The sequence below is a fragment of the Macaca fascicularis genome, chromosome 2, assembly GCF_037993035.2.
Source record: "Macaca fascicularis isolate 582-1 chromosome 2, T2T-MFA8v1.1".
NCBI lineage: Eukaryota > Metazoa > Chordata > Mammalia > Primates > Cercopithecidae > Macaca > Macaca fascicularis.
Genome location: NC_088376.1, coordinates 115295126 through 115314554, shown reverse-complemented (window position 1 = coordinate 115314554; position 19429 = coordinate 115295126). Strand labels below are relative to the sequence as shown.

The window sequence follows — 19429 nt, the reverse complement described above, 5'->3', positions numbered from 1 at the left end:
GGCGGGGCGCCGCTGGGGGCGGGTCCTGCGGCACCGCCCGGGAAGCTGCGCGAGGCTCGACAGCCTCCGCCACATCCTTCTCCTGTCTTGGTCCAGCGAGCGGAGGCGGGCCAGGGTCAAGTGGAGGGCTCCGACGGCGCGGACGGAGCGAAGCGCCGAGCCATGGCGCACCAGACGGGCATCCACGGTGAGGGCGGATGGCGGGCGGGCAGGGGGCCTGGGTCTCGGCTCTCGGAAGCGCCCCCTCCCCGGCTCTCGGCCCCTCCCTCCACCCCGCACCAGCCGGGAGAAGCTTCCTGTTCTCTTTTGCAGCCGTGGGTCGCCTGGGGTGGGCACATCTGGGGGAGTACGGACGTGGTGTGCATAGCTGGGAGTGGGTGTACATGTACGTACACAGCTGGGGTGGAAGTATCTGTGTGCCTACCTGGAGATGAATGTGGCTGTGTGTGCCCATCTGTATATTTTTGTTCCTTTCCTGTAGTGGGTGTACACGCATGTGTACCCGTCTTCCGTGTACAGTCCTACGTGTGCACCTCTCGATGTGACTCCCTTGTGCACATCTAAGGGTCATTCATGCACTGGCACTTGTGGCTGTTTGAATGGACACTGTAGGTCGCATAGGACCCTCTTTAGACATCAGTGTTTCATGGCAGTGTGCACATGTATGTGGGTGTCTGTGTGTGTGCATAGTTGGAGCGCATCTCAGTGTGCATTTGTTGCCAAGGATGCATATACCGCATGTGTCTGTATCACTTGAATGGGTTTGTGTATGTGTGAGGGGACCCTGACCTTTGCTCCTCCCAGGACACTCACTCTCCCCAGGCTGGGGAAAACCCAGAACAGAGACTGCTAAGTGGGATGGAGAAAGCTGCCTATCTGACCTTGACCTCTGACCTCCCTCCCATTTTCCGTTGTGACTTTCTGAGCCTGTCTCAGTCTGGTTGGAAGATCCCAGCTCCAGACTGCAGACAGGGAAGAGGTCCAGATATGGGGTTTGTGGAGGAGAGTCCTGGCCCTAAATAATCCAGGCCAGCTCCCACCCCCGCCCCCCCCATCCCTAGGAAGCTTCACCATCCCCTAGCATCACACACTCCCTCCCCCAGGGGTCCCAGTTTCCTTCTTGGACGGGCTGTGAGAGAAGCAATGGCCAGGAGCCAGGTGCCCTGACTCTACCTGGGGCTCAGTGTCCTCATCTGTCACTGACCTGGGAGGGCTGCCTGGCCTGTGGGGAAGGCCCAGGCTGTTTGCCCAGACAGCCTGGCTGGTTTGGCCATCAGCCACCCCTCCCACCGCACTAGGATCACCTGCTTGGGGCTGCCACCATCGACCTGCCTGACCACCTGAATCCTGGTGCGGTTGTGGCCACTTGGTGGCTGGGCTGCCCTGAAAAGGTTTCCCTGGCCCTGCGAAGGCAGGGGCCTGGGTCAGGGCCAGGCCTCCCAGATGGGCCAGCCTTTCTCCAGGAGGAGCTGGCAGGCGGGCTTCATGACTCAGCCCCACAGGAGGGAACTGCCTCGTGGCCAGCTTCTTCCTTCCCCTTTGTCTGGTCATAGCTGCTGCCTCCCGGCCTCCAGCCCTGGTGGAGGAGATCCCAGGAAGTTAGCCACCCCATACCCCTTCCCTGCTGCCTCACTCCCTCATTACCCATAGTGAGACAGGCCCACTGAGGGGGTCACTGGGGACTGGGCTGCCCCCAGTCCTCCTTCCGCCTGTGAGCAGCCCACTCCTTCCCATTTCTGGCTGGGGGAGTTGGCAGGAGAGATCACCCTGGAGGACCAAGTGCCAGCCCTGTCCTGACCATAGGTGTGGATCTGCTGACCTCAGAGCAGGGCAGGAAAGGGACCTGTAACGTGAGGCTCACTGGAGTCGGAGGGAGGGTGTTCATGAATCATTGATAATAGAGGCTCAGGTGTCCCAGGCCTGGTCTCTGGATTATTGATGGCGGCTGGGCAGGCATTGGGGCTGGGGTGGGCAGGGAGGTGTGCCTTCCCCTGCTGGGGTGTCAGTTTGCCCTGGTAACACTAGAAGGGGCCCGTCGGCCTGTCCTTTGGGGGAGCTTCTTGGTCTCCCTTCCGGGAAGGTCTGGGCAGATAGAAGAGGCAGCTCAGCACAGTCAGCTTGCTGTTGTTATCGTAATAAAAGATTAATTGTTATTAGTGGAGGCCACCATTGCCAAGCCCTTTCTCCCATTTATTCCTCACCACAGCCCTGCCAAGTTTGGGGCTATTATCTCCATTTTATACACTGAAGTTCAGAGAGGTCAGGGGTCACCCAGCTAAGGGAGAGGTGGAGCCCCAGAGGCCAGGCTTAGGGCCTCAGGGACCTGCTTGGGATCTGCCAATGGAAAGTTCTGTCCTGGCCCAGTGGGACGGTGTCCACCTGCCTACAGTTCCATGCCATGTTTCTCTGAGCCCTAAGGGTCTGCTGAGCTCAGCTGGGCCCCAGCCCACCCAGTGGCCTTGGAGGGTGGTGCATAGCCTGAGGTCTCAGATTAACGGTCACTCTGCAAGGGGGGCACCTGAGGACATGACCAGAGTTTGTTTTCCTAAGGGCCCCCCCGCCCCTGAGTTGCTCAGTCCTGGCCCTATAAATATTCTCTGACCTCAGGCCTCCAGCTGTGTTCCTGATGGAATTCCCCTGACCCCTGGGCAGCCTCAAGGTCACTCTGGCCAAGCCCTGCTCACCCAGGGACCCAAGCAGGGACCTTCCCCGCATGGTCCGTGGTGGTTTCCCTGTCCACTAGTAGATCCACCACTTATGGCTCCCTGGCTCTCACCATGGTCCTCATCTCTGCCCTGGGGTCCTTGGTCACTCACTGGCTCTTACCTTCCAGCTCTACAGCCCAGTGGCCAAGATGGAGTCTCTCTCTCTTTTTTTTTTTCTGAGGTGGAGTTTCACTCTTGTTGCCCAGGCTGGAGTGCCATGGTGTGATCTCAGCTCACTGTAACCTCTGCCTCCCGGGTTCAAGCGATTCTCCTGCCTCAGCCTCCCAAGTAGCTGGGATTACAGGCGCAAGCCACCATGTGCGGCTAATTTTTTGTATTTTTAGTAGAGGTGGGGTTTCACCATGCTGGCCAGGCTGGTCTTGAACTCCTGACTTCAGGTGATCTGCCCACCTTGGCCTTCCAAATTGCTGGGATTACAGGCACGAGCCACCGCACCTGACCAAGATGGAGTCTCTTAGTGAGTTTCCGGGATCCACTCCTCCTGGAAGCTGCCCCAACTGCCTGAGGGTTAAAGGCGTCTTGTCGCCCCACCCCCCACAGGGCTGTGTCTGGGCTGGCTGTGGTTCTTCAGGGTCTCAGGGTTAGACAGTCTGGCTTGAGGGCTGGGACTGGGGCTGCATACATGGGTGTCATGTGTGTCCATGTGCTTCTGTGTACACTTTGATACATCCAGTTGCCTGCACACACGTCTCAGCCAAGCTCTGCACTTGCCTGCCTGTGTGCGTGTTAGCAAGCTGGGGACTATATCTCTTTGTGTGTTTGCGTATCTAAATGTGTGTGTCCATTTGTGTTTAAGCAACTGAGCGTGTGTTCATGTATGAGGGTGTTTGAATTTCTGCTCCTCTGTCACACATCCATGTCATGTGTTACATTCACACATGCTGGATTGAACTCTGTGTGTGTGTGTGTGTGTGTGTGTGTGTGAATGGACATAGTGGTCATTACACAGTGGGGGCATTTGTCTGTGTTCCTTTGTCTGTGTATATGACCATGCTGAGTGTGTCCAGGCCAGCCCAGAGCTCAGCCATCCTGGGGGGCAGGGGGCAGATGGAGGCTATTCACTGTGGCTGGCCTGGCTTATGCCAGAGCCTGCCCATCTTCTGATGAGCTGTCCCATCCCTGCCCACCCCGCCCCATCACCAGACCTATCCCAGCCAGCAGGCCACTCGCCTGCCACCTCTGCTGGCTAAATTTGGGAGCTTGTGTTCAGTGGCTGTCTCAGGTTCCCAGTCACATGGGGGGCTGTATTTAACCTGGTTCCCAGCTCAGCCACCAGACCCTGTGGGACAGAGCAGGCCCCATACTCGTCTCTGTCCACTCTGCCCACTCATCCCCCACCATGTTTCTTGTTCTTATAGCCACGGAAGAGCTGAAGGAATTCTTTGCCAAGGCACGGGCTGGCTCTGTGCGGCTCATCAAGGTTGTGATTGAGGACGGTGAGTGCCCCTCACAGGCCAGGGCATAGGCTTGGGGGTGGACTCTGCTGCCTCTGTGGGTGGGGGAAGGTAGATGTTGGCCCCTGGCCTGCTGGGGACAATTTCCCCCTCTGGAAATGAGTGTGAGGAAATCCTGACAAAGGAGAGCCTCACAGGGCAGCATCAGAGGTGAGTGCGATTGTCACCTCTGTTATGCAGAGCGGGAAGCCAAAGCTGGGGTCAGCAAACAGAGCCCTGTCCTGGGGTCCTGCCACCTCCCAGAGACTGCATGGGTATTCACATGGGCCTGGTCAGAATGCCGAGCTGGGCTGGGCAGAGGGGCAGGGGATAAGTGAATCCAGCACCACCCCTTGTGGTTGGTGCCACCCACCCCTATCTGTGGCCTGGCCTGGCTCAGCTGCTGGCCGAGGGGAGCTCTAAGGAGATCCTGCACCCTTCTCTTGGAAGTGCTCCCATGATGGGGAGAAGGGACGAGTGTCTGGCTCATCTGAGAGCAGGATGAGAGGGTTCTAGGCTTGGCTGGGTCTTGGCCTGGCCCCTGAGAATCTGGGAGCTGTATAGAGGGCAGTGCTGGGGGCGCTGGGACTTGAGCTGAGGCCTGAAGTGGGGAGGGTTTGGGGAGGCAGAGGATTAAACTGAGGAGGATTGGGAGGTCAGAGGACAGAGAACATTTTTTCCCCTTTCCTCCTTGCCAAGGGACTGCCCCTTTGGGGTGAGGGGTACAGACTTTGGGACTGGTGTGGGCCAGGCTCCCCAGAGGTCCTCCCAGCTCTCCTCAGTAGCCATTCAACAGCGAGTACTTTGGATGGCTGCCCGAATGGGCCTGGTGCTCAGCTGACTTGTCGCGCGTTGAGTTGGCTCAAAGCAGGGTCTGCCATTCCAAGTTTTAGGGCCTCAGTCGTGCTTTGCCCAGGTACTCCAAATTCTGATGCCCTCAGAGACTGGGCAGGGGTCACTATGGCAGGATATTGGTGATGGCCTCCTGGAGTGGCAGGCCACAGCCACCCCACCCTTAAAGAGGCAGTTGCACTCATTGACCCCAATCCTCTGCCCTCCCTGTTGCCTCCCAGACAAGATGTCCCTGCAGATTTTTTTTTTTTTTTTTTTTTTTTTTGAGATGGAGTCTCGCTCTGTCGCCTAGGCTGTAGTGCAGTGGTGCGATCTCGGCTCACTGCAAGCTCTGCCTCCCGGATTAGCACCATTCTCCTGCTTCAGCCTCCCAAGTAGCTGGGACTACAGGTGCCCGCCACCATGCCCGACTAATTTTTTTGTATTTTTAGTAGAGACGGGGTTTCACCGTGGTCTCCATCTCCTGACCTCGTGATCCGCCCGCCTGAGCCTCCCAAAGTGCTGGGATTACAGGCTTGAGCCACCATACCCGGCCGTCCCTGCAGATTTTAAGCAGGAGGAATCTCTGGATTGACTTTTATCTCAGTTCTGCATGACAGTTTTTGGGGTACCTGGGAGTGCCCAGGAGGGTCCAGGCCTCCGATGGGCAGCCACTGTCCTTCTCCAACTGAGGGTGGCCCCAGTGTGGCCAGAGGGCTTGATTTTTCTAGAGAGGCTGAAGATTCCACTTCTTATGTAAAAATTTCCAGTTTAAAAATGTTAGCAACAAATTCAGCAATTTGGACAGTGCTGTGGGGGCCAACACAGGCCATGACTACTCAAAGTCACTGTGACTATGATCCTGTCTGAGTTCTGGGTGGGCAGGTGAGGAGGCCGAGGCCTCAGAGGGCCTGGCCTGTTGGAGTGTCCAGGCATCAGGGCCCCTGCCCCCATCAGGAGAGCCCGGTAGACTGACACCAGGACCCCCAGCCAGGCTGCCTGCCCCTTTGCCCCAGTTATTGCTCCAGGCTGGACCTGTGTATACCCAGGCTGGTGTCTGGTGCCCAGATGAAGTCCCAGCCTACAAGTGCAGCTCGATGCACCATTCAGCCAAGGAGCTGGCAGGCCTGTAGGGCCTAGGCACTTAGATGGTAGCTGCTTTGGATCTGTAACATTTTCAAGAGGACTGCAGCTGGCAGGTAGCCGCAGGATGTCTGGTTATGCAGGGTCTGGTAGGAGCCCCTGCTCCTCCTCCCCAGAGGCTTTTGCCCCCGCAGGTCCCTGTGGCCTGGGGCTGTGATCTGCCCCTCAGCACATTTGTCCTGAGGGGGTCTGCTGCAGTTCTTCTGCTGGAGCCCCAGGGGAGGAGGCGAGCAGGAGGCAGTTTCGTGGAGACTGGGCTGAGCAGCTGTGCGGTGGGGTGGGGTAGGGAGCACCCAGGGGTGTGGTGTCTGTGAGGGGCTGACAGCTGTGTGTCTTTGTGTGGCTATTTGTGTTGGTGATCTGCGCGTGTGTATGTGGGGGGGGGTGGGGTGGGGGGGGCAGGTATGCATGCGCTGGGGATGTGCAGGGGGGCAGCCCCCAGGTGGCAGCTTTGTGCCCTCCCTTGCTCACTCATTCAGCCACACAGCCTCACACTTCTGGGACCTGGGGGCTCCAGGGAAGGTGAGGGGCAGCCGGCAGCTCTGAGCCAGCTGGGCAGCCACGGCGAGGCTGGAGGTCCGCAGCGGGAGGTGCGGTGGGAGCTGGGAGCGGCTGCTCACCCGGCCTCTGCCCCCAGAGCAGCTCGTGCTGGGTGCCTCGCAGGAGCCGGTGGGCCGCTGGGACCAGGACTATGACAGGGCTGTGCTGCCACTGCTGGACGCCCAGCAGCCCTGCTACCTGCTCTACCGCCTCGACTCACAGAATGCTCAGGGCTTCGAATGGCTCTTCCTTGCCTGGTCGCCTGATAACTCCCCCGTGAGTCCCGGGCCAGTGGGGAGTGAGGAGGGGAGCTGGGGCCGAACTGAACAACAAGGCCTTACCCTGGGGGATCTAAGAGGGGACACAGGCCTGCCCCTGGTGGATGGGGGAAGAGCTGTCAGGCCCTGCCCTAGGGAGTCTGAGAGAGGGTCAAGGCCCTGTGCCTGCAGCCTGGGTACCTCACACTCTCCAGACATCAGCCTGGCTCCAGAGGCGGTGGTCAGGCTGGACAAGGGCTCCCCCTGCTGGTGGGAGCCACCTGCTGCGTCTTGGCCCTCTGCCGGGTGTGCCAGTGCAATGAGCCTACCGGGTGGCTCCAGAGGTGCCTGTCTGTTCCGGGAGAGGCAGCCCTGCCCAGAGGCCTCTCATGGTTTGGTACTTGCCCTTCAGGTGCGGCTGAAGATGCTGTATGCGGCCACACGGGCCACAGTGAAAAAGGAGTTTGGAGGTGGCCACATCAAGGATGAGCTCTTCGGGACTGTGAAGGTAGCCCTAAGCCAGGACTTACTGGGACACGGTCCTGGGCCCACAGAGAGGTCACTGTGCAGGGTCAAAGAGCAAGCCAGTGCCAGCCTTGGGAGGAAGATGGGGGCGCTGGGGGAGTCCAAGGACTGCAAGTGGGGGTGCTCGGTGGGCTTCCTCTAGCCCACCCCCAGGTGCCCATTTATGGCTCTGCATTCACCCCCACCCCTGCAGGACGACCTCTCTTTTGCTGGGTACCAGAAACACCTGTCATCCTGTGCAGCACCTGCCCCACTGACCTCAGCCGAGAGAGAGCTCCAGCAGATCCGCATCAACGAGGTGGGTTGGGTAGCAGAGGCCCCAGCCTCGAGCCCTCAGGGTCACATTGGCCCCATGGCAGCCTGTGCTGCCTGGGAGTCACACCCTGCTTTGGGCCGGTGAGGGCCTCCCTCACCATTCCCCTACCCATAGGTGAAGACAGAGATCAGTGTGGAAAGCAAGCACCAGACTCTGCAGGGCCTCGCCTTCCCCCTGCAGCCTGAGGCTCAACGGGCACTCCAGCAGCTCAAGCAGAAGATGGTCAACTACATCCAGCTGGTGGGTGCCTGCTCCCTACCCTGGCACACGCTGCTGCAACCCCTACTCCTGCCTGTGCACATGTGCTGGTGTGCATGGAGTGCCCACCCCATCAGCCTGCAGCCTGTCCCCTTCAGCTCGTCCATGTGCTCACGGGAACACATGGTCCACCCCACCCCTCCCTGATCCCTACCTATTCCGCCTCGGGCGCAGCCACTGTGTGCACATAGATGCGCTCAGGTCCCTTGTCCCCCAGGCCCTGCTCATACACAGGTACACCCATGAGCACACTGCCCCATTCTGCCCTCCACACATACCCCTGGGGTCACACTGACCCCTCAGTCCCGAGCCCCTTCCTGTCCCAGATTCCCTGTGTTGTCTCCTTGACCACCCCGTTTCCCTAGGCAGCGTCCTTCTGCCCTGGCCGTTCTGGCTGCCCCTTTCAAGCAAAATGGCTCCTCCCTTCCAAGGTACTTCCACCAGAGGCCTTGCCTCTGAGGATGGGCTGGCCCGGTGGCAGTATCTCCCTGAAGTTGAGACTCTCCACACCATCCTGTCCCAGGAGTCACTACCGTTTACTACCCTTGGGAGTTCCCTCTATAGCACAACCTTCAAAGGGGCAGAGTTGGAGCTGGGCCCAGGACTGGCCTCTTCAAAGGGACCCCCATAGAGTGATGGCCATTGCAGGGGAGTCTTGGGAGAGGGAGGTCACATCAGGCTCCTGCCACCAGCTAATCCTATTTGAGGGCTTCTTTGGGAGAGGGGCCTGGGCCCGCCCCGACCTGGTGCTCTCCCATCTTCCCTTGGCCCTGGGCAGAAGCTGGACCTAGAGCGGGAAACCATTGAGCTGGTGCACACAGAGCCCACGGATGTGGCCCATCTGCCCTCCCGGGTGCCCCGAGATGCTGCCCGCTACCACTTCTTCCTCTACAAGCACACCCACGAGGGCGACCCCCTTGAGTCTGTAGGTGAGTGGCCATGGCAGGGCCGCCAAGCCTGTGGCTGGGTGGAAGCAGGGCTGGTCTGCAATGGGGCAGGCCCGCTCTGGGTGTGAAGGTCAGCAGGTTTCCCAGGCCTCCCAGGCTCACCTCCTGCCCCCCACAGTGTTCATCTACTCCATGCCGGGGTACAAGTGCAGCATCAAGGAGCGCATGCTCTACTCCAGCTGCAAGAGCCGCCTCCTCGACTCCGTGGAGCAGGACTTCCATCTGGAGATCGCCAAGAAAGTAGGCCCCTCCCCAGGGCCTCGCCTCCCTAGACCCTATCACCCCAATCTCCATGTGACGCGCTGGGGTCCTGAGATGACGGCAGAGCAGGAACCATTGCTGCCGTGTTGATCACAGGGCGTCTGAGGCCCAAGGGGTGACACGCATGGCCCAAGGCTGCCCAGCTGATTGGTGGCTCAGAAAAGTCCAAGTCCTGGCCACATGTCATGTCCTTTCCCTGGGCCTGGAGACAGGGAGGAAGTGACCCCGGCAAGCAGAGTCCAAGGCATGCAGGGCAGCAGGCCCGAAGCTCTTGTTCTCCTGGGGGTGGCATTCCAGGTGGGGATTCAAGGGGAGACCCCAAGAGACCCCAGGGCTAGGATATGAGATCAAGGGGTACCCCAGAAGTGAGGCCTACCAGGGGTGGTATGTGTCAGAGCCCCTCCCATTGGAGTGACCACTGCCTTGCCCCATGCAGATTGAGATTGGCGATGGGGCAGAGCTGACAGCGGAGTTCCTCTACGACGAGGTGCACCCCAAGCAACACGCCTTCAAGCAGGCCTTCGCCAAGCCCAAGGGCCCAGGGGGCAAGCGGGGCCATAAGCGCCTCATCCGTGGCCCGGGCGAAAATGGGGATGACAGCTAGGAGGCTGGAATAGGGCCGGCCACATGTGGACTGTGGGGCTGCCTGCCTTCCGCTCCCTGCCACCGTCCTCCTTCCTGGGCTCCAGGAAAGTGTTTCCAGGAGGGCAGGAGGGCTGGCGGCTGAACGCACTTGCAGTGTCCGAGGGCCACCGGGCTGGCATTTTGTGACCCTTCCCTGTTGCTGTCCCTGCATCTCATGTGTGTTCCCAGGGTGTCCGGGAACCCTGCCTGGCTGGCTTAAGGGGGCTGGGTCAGGGGCCTGGCATGAACCTGGCCTCCTGGGGAGCTGAGACTAGGGTCCCAGCACAGCCCAAAAACCTTTGGCCACAAGAGGTGGGGTCAGTCAGGGCTGGGGCAGGGGTCACTGCAGTTTGGGATGGTTGAATGCTGTATTTTCTAAAGAATAAAATATTTTTAAATCAAGACTTGTGCTTGGCCCTGAGAGACCGCCTCTGGCCCTGGGAATTGGGCAGTCTTGTGCATGTAACTGTCCTTTCCCAGTAGGGGAGAGGGGACTGCTAGCCTGTGAGGTGGAGCCCCAGCACTCCGTCGCCAGGTGTGTGGGAGAGGCTGTGCCTGTGAGGGGGTGCGCAGCCTCACTCGGGTCTCCCAGTTAACAGGAGCCCTGCTTGAGAGGCAGGCGCGCCTCCACTGTGACATGAGGGATCTGTGTATGGTCATTTGCTGTGGCTGCTGTAACAAATTACCACCAACTTAGTGGCTTACAAGAAACCCAAGTGTATTCTCTTACAGTTCTGGAGGCTGGAAGACTGAGATGGGTCTCACAGGGCCAAAGCTGAGGTGTTGGCAGGGCTGACTCTGTCTGGGCCCCTCAGGAGAACCCATCTCCTGGCCTTTTCTGTCTGTATTCCTTGACTTGGGGCCCCTTCCTCCACTTTCAAAGCCAGAGGTGACATCTCTGATTCTGCTTCCCTCAGCCTCTGGGCTCCCGTGGCCTTTTGTAGTCAAATCTCCCTCTGTCTCCGTTTCATAAGGGATATTGTAATTGCATTCACCCTCCCCGCCCCCACCACCTACCCTCTTCAAGATGGGTAACTTAATCACATCTGTGAAGTCCTTTTGCCATACTCTATGTGGGGCTTTGGGGTCATGTGTTTGCAGGTTTGGGGAATTAGGACAAGGATCTCTGACAGGGATTTTATGCAGCCTTCCACATGGGATAAGGGCTCCTCCCTGGGCTGAGGCCAGGACAGGTTTTTCTGTGGACGTCGGTATTGGTGTCTCCAAGCCGAGTGTGTCCATGTGCGTGGGTCTGTACGTGTGTGTACAGACCCCTCTGTCAGCTTACTGGCCTCTCTGGTTTTCTGCCTCCAAGGGAGGCAGGGCTACTGCTGAGTATGGGGGTCTGGGTCCCTGGTCCAAGGGACTCTGGGAAACTCTCTTGCTTGGGGCTCCACAGGAGCCCGAGCTTTGGTGTATGCCTCTGAGAGGTGGATGGAGGGAGTGAATGCAGGTGCCTTCCGCCGCGGGCAGGCAGGAGTGGAAGCATGGGGTTGATGCCTGTAGCCCAGCTGCTGAGTGGGCACTGCTCTCCCTCCTGGCTCAGGGCAACATTCCATCCCTGGTGCCTTTCTGAGCCCCTGCTCAAGCCCTTAGAATTGTAGAGAGGAGAGCCAGACCCTAGCTAGGATCCAGAGGAGGCTTGTCCTTGCCCAGCCTAAACGCTGGCTCCCAGGTGGGCAGGAAGACGATGCCATCGCCCCCTGCTGCTGAGCTAGCTGGATGCCTGGCACTTTGGAGCCTGCCTGTCATGATGCCCACCCAGAGTGGGCCTGCGGGGAGCAGGCTGGCAGATGTACAGCCTTGCCTCCTCCCAGCAGCAACCCCATTTGTTCATTCATTCTTTCATTCGTTCATTCAGCCTTCACTCAGAAACGCCCTATCCGTGCCTGCCCAGAGCTGACTGCTGGGTACACATAATTCAGCAGATATCAAGCACTTGCTATGTGCTGGGCACTGCACTGGATCCTGGGGATGCAGATAAAAGATTACGACCCTCATGAAGCTGACATTCCAGCAGAGGAATAAGACAATATACAATAAACCATGAAAGATCAGTGATCCGTTGTGCTAGCAGTTAAAAAATGCTAGGACAAAGAGAAACAGAGCAGGCAAAGGAGCTTAGGAGTGCCAGATCTGGTGTGGGAGGTTTCTAAGAAGGCTGGATGGCCCTGTTGAGAGGGTGACATGGGAGCAGAGACATAATGGAGGCGAAGGAGGGGTCATGTGAGACTTGGGAGAGTTTCCAGGCAGAGAGAACAGCACATCCCAAGACCCTGAGGCGGGAGGGTGCCCAGGGGCTACTCAGTTAACTGCAAGCAGGCCAGTGATCGTGGAGAGCACTCAGGGGAACAGCGGAAGGTAGGTCCCATAGGGCCTTGTTGGCCATCTGTGGACTGTGCCTTTGACTCCAGAGTCAGCCAGGGAGGGGTCTGAACAGAGAAGGGACCCAGTGTGACTTAGGTTCCTATAGGGGCTGAATGTGACCAGCCCTTGGAGGGTGGACAGCAGGGCAGGACAGCCAGAAGGGTGGTGGCGTGGGTCTAGGAGAGAGGATGGAGGCTGATGGACACGGCAGTGGGCTGCGGGAACACCCTTCAGCATGGTGGACCCAGCAGGACTTGCTGAGGGGCCCGGGGTCAACTGAGGCTTTGGGCCCGAGGAATCTGAGTCCTGTCACCTAGGTCAGAAGGAGTGTGGGAAGAACTGATGGGGAGGACGGGCTGGGGGCCCCACTGGGTCAGCGCACACCTGGCCCCTAGGAGCCCCATCTGGAGTGATGTGATGTGTGCTCTGATGGGGCCCCAGGGGCTCTGAGAATGCGGAGGAGGAGGTCTTGTTTCCGGAAGAGGTTGCAAGGCTGTGGTGAAGGCAGGTGCAACCCAGCCTCCCGCTCAAGCTACACCCTGGCCCTCCACACACGAGGCCCTGCAGAACTCTGGAGATGGTGCCCACAAGGGCAGGAAAGGACAAGTCGGGAGCTGCTGTCCTGAGGGCACCAGCTGTGGTGCGGGAGCCAAGACCTGAGGGTGGAAGAGTCCTCTTAGAATGGGGATTGCCCAGCAAGGTGTACCGCTACTGGTGCTACCCCAAATTCCCATCTCTCCCTGCTCTCCGCCTGGGCTCTGGGCCTTAGCTCCTCCCTGGGCTTGGTAGAGGACAGATGTGAGGCCCTCATGGGATGTTGGCTGTCTGAGAGGGGAGTGGAAAGAGGAAGGGGTGAAGGAGCTGTCTGCCATTTGACTATGCAAATGGCCTTGGACTCATGGGACCCTGTCCTCCTCACCATGGGCAGGGTGGAGTGGAGGGGGAGCTACTAGGCTGGTATAAAAGTCTTACTTCCTCTATTCTCTGAGCCGCTTCTGCCCCCGTGGGAAGGGACCTCGAGTGTGAAGCATCCTTCCCTGCAGCTGCTGTCCAGTCTGCCCGCCAGACCCTCTGGAGAAGCCCCTGCTCCCCAGCATGGTAGGACAACAGCTCTCAGTCCCCTGGGGAAGGGAATATCCTGGGAAGGGGTGAGGAAAGAGGTGGGCTTGGCAGCTGCAAGCAACAGTGACGGGTTGTCACCCACATGACCCTGGGGACACTCACTGAATCCTGAAGACATCAGAGCTGAAGCCCTCTTCTTCTTTTTTTTTTTTTTTGAGACGGAGTTTCACTCTTGTTGCCCAGGTTGGAGTGTAGTGGCTTGATCTCGGCTCACTGCAGTCTCCACCTCCCGGGTTCAAGGGATTCTCCTGCCTCAGCCTCCCAGGTAGCTGGGATTACAGGCTTGCACCACCATACCCAGCTAATTTTGTATTTTTAGTAGAGCCAGGGTTTCTCCATGTTGGTCAGGCTGGTCTTGAACTCTTGACCTCAGGTGATCCGCCCACTTCAGCCTGCTGGGATTACAGGTGTGAGCCACCGCGCCTGGCCACTGAAGCCCTCTTCTGAGCAATGAGACCCAAACCCACAGAGGGGATGAGGAGGCTGAGGCAGTGACACAGCTGGGTCTGGAGCCTGGGTTTGGGTCTCACTGGGCCTGCAGCTTGGGGCTGGCTCTGTCTGGCACTTTGCTGGCCACCCCTCCTTCCATCTGTTCTGACCTGTAGGGCAAGGGCTCTCGGGCTAGGTGAGACGGGCAGAGAGTGATGGAGCTGTGCAGTGCCCGCTGGCCAGGGTCTCTGGGAGGCAGCCGGCCCGGGCCATAGTGGGAGACTCTCATGCCTGCCTGGATCTTGGCTGAAGGGAAAGGAAGGGGTTGTGGGGAGGCTGGTGGGGGGCAGAGAGCGGATTTCAGGGCAGCTGGAGGGGAGGAAGCCAGCTGCCACCTTGCTCAGGAGCAGGAAGGGAAAGTCGGGGAGAGACAGCGGGTGCCATGGGCCACCTTGCCTGGCCTTGTATAACCAGGGATTGGTTATGGTGAAAGCTCCAGATCATAAGTCTGGATTCTAGGTCTCAGTCCTGGTTCTGAGGCCTAATTCTGAGTCCAAGATGGTCTGAGACCGAGTTCACAGAACTCCACAAGCCATGGAGGATGGGAATGGGGCTTGGCAGCCAGGGAAGAACTTCTGCAGGTAGAGCTTGGGGAGAGGGGTTGGACGATGCCCATGAAGTGGAGTGGGTGGAGGTGGAGCTGGGGGCCGACCACTCACACAGCCCTCCTACCCCCACAGGGTTTCTGCTGCAGCGCCCTGCACCCTCTGTCTCTCCTGGTGCAGGCCATGGTACTGGCCACGACCCTGGCCCTGGGTACCTTGCCTGCCTTCCTACCCTGTGAGCTCCAGCCCCACGGCCTGGTGAACTGCAACTGGTTGTTCCTGAAGTCTGTGCCCCACTTCTCCGCGGCAGCACCCCGTGGCAACGTCACCAGCCTTTCCTTGTCCTCCAACCGCATCCACCACCTCCATGATTCTGACTTTGCCCGCCTGCCCAGCCTGCGGCGCCTCAACCTCAAGTGGAACTGCCCGCCGGTTGGCCTCAGCCCCATGCACTTCCCCTGCCACATGACCATCGAGCCCAGCACCTTCTTGGCTGTGCCCACCCTGGAAGAGCTAAACCTGAGCTACAACAGCATCACGACTGTGCCTGCGCTGCCCAAATCCCTCATATCCCTGTCCCTCAGCCACACCAACATCCTGGTGCTAGACTCTGACAGCCTCGCCAGCCTGCATAGCCTGCGCTTCCTATTCATGGATGGCAACTGTTATTACAAGAACCCCTGCAGGCAGGAACTGGAGGTGGCCCCAGGTGCCCTCCTTGGCCTGGGCAACCTCACCCACCTGTCACTCAAGTACAACAACCTCACTGTGGTGCCCCGCAACCTGCCTTCCAGCCTGGAGTATCTGCTGTTGTCCTACAACCGCATCATCAAACTGGCGCCTGAGGACCTGGCCAATCTGACCGCCCTGCGTGTGCTCGATGTGGGCGGAAATTGCCGCCGCTGCGACCACGCTCCCAACCCCTGCATGGAGTGCCCTCGTCACTTCCCCCAGCTACATCCCGATACCTTCAGCCACCTGAGCCGTCTTGAAGGCCTGGTGTTGAAGGACAGTTCTCTCTCCTGGCTGAATGCCAGTTGGTTCCGTGGGCTTGGAAACCTCCGAGTGCTGGACCTGAGTGAGAACTTCCTCTACAAATGCATCACCAAAACCAAGGCCTTCCAGGGCCTAACACAGCTGCGCCAGCTCAACCTGTCCTTCAATTACCACAAGAGGGTGTCCTTTGCCCACCTGTCTCTGGCCCCCTCCTTCGGGAGCCTGGTCGCACTGAAGGAGCTGGACATGCACGGCATCTTCTTCCGCTCACTCGATGAGACCACGCTCCGGCCACTGGCCCGCTTGCCTGTGCTCCAGACTCTGCGTCTGCAGATGAACTTCATCAGCCAGGCCCAGCTTGGCATCTTCAGGGCCTTCCCTGGCCTGCGCTATGTGGACCTGTCAGACAACCGCATCAGTGGAGCTTCAGAGCTGACAGCCACCATGCAGGAGGTGGTTGGAGGGGAGAAGGTCTGGCTGCAGCCTGGGGACCTTGCTCCAGCCCCAGTGGACACTCCCAGCTCTGAAGACTTCAGGCCCAACTGCAGCACCCTCAACTTCACCTTGGATCTATCACGGAACAACCTGGTGACCGTGCGGCCGGAGATGTTTGCCCAGCTCTCACACCTGCAGTGCCTGCGCCTGAGCCACAACTGCATCTCGCAGGCAGTCAATGGCTCCCAGTTCCTGCCCCTGACCAGTCTGCAGGTGCTGGACCTGTCCCACAATAAGCTGGACCTGTACCACGAGCACTCGTTCACGGAGCTACCGCGACTGGAGGCCCTGGACCTCAGCTACAACAGCCAGCCCTTTGGCATGCAGGGCGTGGGCCACAACTTCAGCTTCGTGGCCCACCTGCGCACCCTGCGCCACCTCAGCCTGGCCCACAACAACATCCACAGCCAAGTGTCCCAGCAGCTCTGCAGCACGTCGTTGCGGGCCCTGGACTTCAGCGGCAATGCGCTGGGCCGTATGTGGGCCGAGGGAGACCTCTATCTGCACTTCTTCCAAGGCCTGAGTGGATTGATCTGGCTGGACTTGTCCCAGAATCGTCTGCACACCCTCCTGCCCCACACCCTGGACAAACTCCCCAAGAGCCTGCAAGTGCTGCGTCTCCGTGACAATTACTTGGCCTTCTTTAAGTGGGGGAACCTCATCCACCTACCCAAACTGAAAGTCCTTGACCTGGCGGGAAACCAACTGAAGGCCCTGACCAATGGCAGCCTTCCCGCTGGCACCCAGCTCCGGAGGCTGGACGTCAGCTGCAACAGCATCAGCTTCGTGGACCCCGGCTTCTTTTCCAAGGCCAAGGAGCTTCGAGAGCTCAACCTCAGTGCCAATGCCCTCAAGACAGTGGACCCCTCCTGGTTTGGGCCCCTGGCGAGTGCCCTGCAAATACTAGATGTCAGCGCCAACCCTCTGCACTGTGCCTGTGGGGCGGCCTTTATAGACTTCCTGCTGGAGGTGCAGGCTGCCGTGCCTGGTCTGCCCAGCCGGGTGAAGTGTGGCAGTCCAGGCCAGCTCCAGGGCCTCAGCATCTTTGCGCAGGACCTGCGCCTCTGCCTGGACGAGGCCCTCTCCTGGGACTGTTTCACCCTCTCGCTGCTGTCTGTGGCTCTGGGCCTGGGCGTGCCCATGCTGCATCACCTCTGTGGCTGGGACCTCTGGTACTGCTTCCACCTGTGCCTGGCCTGGCTTCCCTGGCGGGGGCGGCAAAGTGGGCAAGGTGAGGATGCCCTGCCCTATGATGCCTTCGTGGTCTTTGATAAGACACAGAGCGCAGTGGCAGACTGGGTGTACAATGAGCTTCGGGGGCAGCTGGAGGAGCGCCGTGGGCGCTGGGCACTCCGCCTGTGCCTGGAGGAGCGCGACTGGCTGCCTGGCAAGACCCTCTTTGAGAACTTGTGGGCCTCGGTCTATGGCAGCCGCAAGACGCTGTTTGTGCTGGCCCACACGGACCGGGTCAGTGGCCTCTTGCGTGCCAGCTTCCTGCTGGCCCAGCAGCGCCTGCTGGAGGACCGCAAAGATGTCGTGGTGCTGGTGATCCTGAGCCCCGATGGCCGCCGCTCCCGCTATGTGCGGCTGCGCCAGCGCCTCTGCCGCCAGAGTGTCCTCCTCTGGCCCCACCAGCCCAGCGGTCAGCGCAGCTTCTGGGCCCAGCTGGGCATGGCCCTGACCAGAGACAACCACCACTTCTATAACCGGAACTTCTGCCAGGGACCCACGGCTGAATAGCCCTGAGCTGGAATCCTGCACGGCGCCACCTCCACGCTCACCTCACCTCTGCCTGCCTGGCTCTGATCCTCCCCTGCTTGCCTCCCTCACCCCACACCAGGCACAGAGCAGGCACTCAATAAATGCTGCCGAAGGCTAGATGGCTAATCCTGAGCTCACTGGAGGCATGGACAGGAGGAGGGAAGGGAGAATTCTCCAGGCCTCCACGAAGCAGCTTAGGGAAAATTGCCATAAAGACAGGACAGAGGTCTTCAGGGGAGGAAGCTGCTAAGCTCAGTTCTCTGGGGAGTCTGATGATGGTCTTTGGATGTGGTTTTGGCCCTTCCCAGAGAGCAGGGGCCCCTTTTAGTCCCGCCCAGAATGCCCGGCCCTACCTTTCCCATGCAGAGCCGGGCAGCCCCTGACAGACTTGGCAGCACCCCTTTGTTGACGGGTCTCAGGTATTTGTCTCCCTCACCTACTGGACTGGAATGCCTTGAGGGCAGAGAAACTGCAGGCTTGGTTCCTTTCTGGCACTCAGCAAAGTCTTGAGCGGCAGCAGCTCTGGGGACTGTTCGTTCCAAAATGGAAGGGGAGAATGAATTGCAGCAAGGGTGGAGGGGTGATTGTGCCCTTTGGTGGCCATGCCTGTGCCAGGCGGAGAAGGCTGGTTCAGGTTGGGGAAAGGAAGGCCTGTGGGTGCATCCTTGCAGCAGGGAGCTGGGAGCCACAGACAGGAGAATCCACTCCTTTCTCTTTCCACCTACAGGTACTTGCTGGGTCTCTCCATTCTGATATTAAAGGGATACCTAGGCAAGTCACCTCCCTCCCTCCCTCCCCCTTCCTTCCTCCCTCCCTCCCTCCCTTCCTTCCTTCCTTCCTTCCTCTCTCTGTCTCTCTTTTTTCTTTCTGAGACAAGGTCTCACTCTCTCACCCAGACTGGAGTGCAGTGGCATGAACGCTGCAGCCTTGACCTCCTGGGCTCAAGCAATTCTCCCACCTCAGCCTCCTGAGTAGCTAGGACCACAGGGGTGCACCACCATACTCAGCTAATGTTTTATTTTTTTGTAGAAACAGGGTCTCACTATGTTGCCCAGGCTGGTCTCAAACTCCTGGATGCAAGTGATCCTCCCACCTCAGCCCCACAAAATGTTGGGATTATAGGCATAAGCCACCAAGACTGGCCTTTTTTTGTTGTTGTTGTTTTGGTTTTTTTTTTGTTTTGTTTTTTAGCCACTGTCTTGCTCTGTCACCCAGGCTGGAATGCAGTGCAATGGTGGGATCACAGCTCACTGTAGCCGCAACCTTCTGGGCCCAGGTGCTCCACCTCGCCCTTCCATGTAGCTGAGACTACAGGCATATAAAAAATACCCAGCTAATTTTTATATTTTTAGTAGAGACGGGGTTTCACCATGTTGCCCAGGCTGGTCTTAAGCTCCTGGGCTCAAGCAATCCTCCTACCTCGGCCTCCTGAAGTGCTGGGATTACAGGTATGAGCCTCTATATTTGATAGTGTACATTTCAGGATAGAGCTGGGAGCCCTGATGACCAGTGTTTGGAGAGGTCAGGGTCTGTCCTCAGCAAGGTCTCCTCCACACTCTGTGTGGAGCCATGAGGAGTGTCAGGCCTGGAGCCCCTGAGGGGCCTTCTCTTGGACGGGCAGCCTACACCATTACCGCAGCCAAACCTGCCCTTTGAGGAACAGGGGAGAAATATGTAGGCTGACAGGTCAGAGCTGGAGCCCAGTTTGGCCGGCTCAGGCCGGTTTGAGATCTGCTCGTCCACTCAGGGCCTCTGGAGGGGAGAGCTGGAGCTGGCAGCAGACAGCTAACTTG

The 19429-nt window shown here is 59.0% G+C and overlaps 1 protein-coding gene across 3 annotated transcripts; it reads left to right on the top strand.

Moving 5' to 3' along the window:
- Window positions 1–20: 20 nt before the first annotated feature.
- Window positions 21–17755, top strand: LOC102144128 (twinfilin-2). 3 transcript variants are annotated; one of them, XM_015445980.4, is made up of 9 exons: window positions 21–187; window positions 4085–4162; window positions 6771–6949; window positions 7343–7438; window positions 7649–7753; window positions 7886–8011; window positions 8808–8958; window positions 9095–9216; window positions 14520–17755. In XM_015445980.4, the coding sequence occupies exons 1-9, from the start codon at window positions 163–165 to the stop codon at window positions 17613–17615; spliced, it is 3978 nt and encodes a 1325-aa protein (XP_015301466.3). In that variant the 5' UTR covers window positions 21–162; the 3' UTR covers window positions 17616–17755. The 3 variants fall into 3 exon arrangements, with proteins under 3 accessions (XP_015301466.3, XP_005547377.1, XP_005547378.3); XM_005547320.3 differs by lacking the exon at window positions 14520–17755 and adding an exon at window positions 9674–10263; XM_005547321.5 differs by lacking the exons at window positions 21–187; window positions 4085–4162; window positions 6771–6949; ... (3 more) ...; window positions 8808–8958; window positions 9095–9216 and adding an exon at window positions 13217–13326.
- The last annotated feature ends 1674 nt before the right edge of the window (window positions 17756–19429 follow it).